This window comes from Eimeria mitis, genomic scaffold (assembly GCF_000499745.2).
Source record: "Eimeria mitis Houghton genomic scaffold, Emh_scaff1582, whole genome shotgun sequence".
Lineage (NCBI taxonomy): Eukaryota > Apicomplexa > Conoidasida > Eucoccidiorida > Eimeriidae > Eimeria > Eimeria mitis.
This window is the reverse complement of record NW_013569849.1, coordinates 4,346-5,200: the sequence shown is the minus strand read 5'-3', so window position 1 is coordinate 5,200 and position 855 is coordinate 4,346. Positions and strand designations below refer to the sequence as shown.

Genomic DNA, 855 nt, shown 5'->3' with positions numbered 1-855 from the left:
AGCAGCAGCAGCAACAGCAGCAGCAGCAGCAGCAACAGCAGCAGCAGCAGCAGCAACAGCAGCAGCAGTAACAGCAGCAGACGTTCATGATGAAAACCTAATGAAGGCTTCAAAGACACAAACCCTAAACCCTAAACCCTAAACCCTAAACCCAACCATCTCAACCCTAAACCCTAAGCCCAGCCACCTAAACCCTAAACCCTAAACCCTAAACCCAGCCACCTAAACCCTAAACCCTAAACCCTAAACCCTTGAGTTTACCTCCACGTTTCTTCGCTGTCTATACGACCTTTTGGCGCCTCGGCTCGCTGCAGCGTTCTATTAGAAACTGCAGCAGCAGCAGCAGCAGCAGCAGCAACAGCAACAGCAACAGCAGCACCAGCAGCAACAGCAGCAGCAGAGCAGCAGCAGCAGAACAGACACAGAATGAGGTTTCAGCAGCAGCAGCAGATGCAGGGAGGAGAGGCAGCAACAGACGAAAGCCACTGCAAAGGCAACAGCGGCAGCAGCAGCAACAGCAGCAGCAACTGCAGCAGCAACTGCAGCAGCAGCAGCAGCAGCAACATACCTCCAGCGTGCGTCAGCGCAAGAGTCTCCGCCAGCAGCAAACGCAGCCTGCAGTACATACACCTCAAATAAGCAGCACCATGTTGCTGCTGCTGCTGCTGCTGCTGCTGCTGCATCAGCAGCAGCAGCAGACGCACAGCAGCTACAGAGGAGACAGGAAAAGCAGCAGCAAGACAACAACCAGCAGCAGCAGCAGCAGCAGCAACAGCAACACAACCAGCACCAGCACCACAGCCAGCAGACGCAGCAGCACATCAGCAGCAGCACAATCACCAGCAGCAGCAGCAA

The 855-nt window shown here is 55.1% G+C and overlaps 1 protein-coding gene across 1 annotated transcript in view; it reads left to right on the top strand.

Moving 5' to 3' along the window:
* Positions 1-855, top strand: part of EMH_0039990 (uncharacterized protein) — a gene marked incomplete at both ends in the record, with an annotated part of 2,448 nt that overhangs the window by 298 nt on the left and 1,295 nt on the right. The window contains 3 exons of the mRNA XM_013495455.1: positions 3-67; positions 315-575; positions 687-855. Of these exons, the coding sequence (XP_013350909.1) occupies positions 3-67; positions 315-575; positions 687-855 (495 nt within the window). The remainder of the gene's footprint in view (positions 1-2; positions 68-314; positions 576-686) is intronic.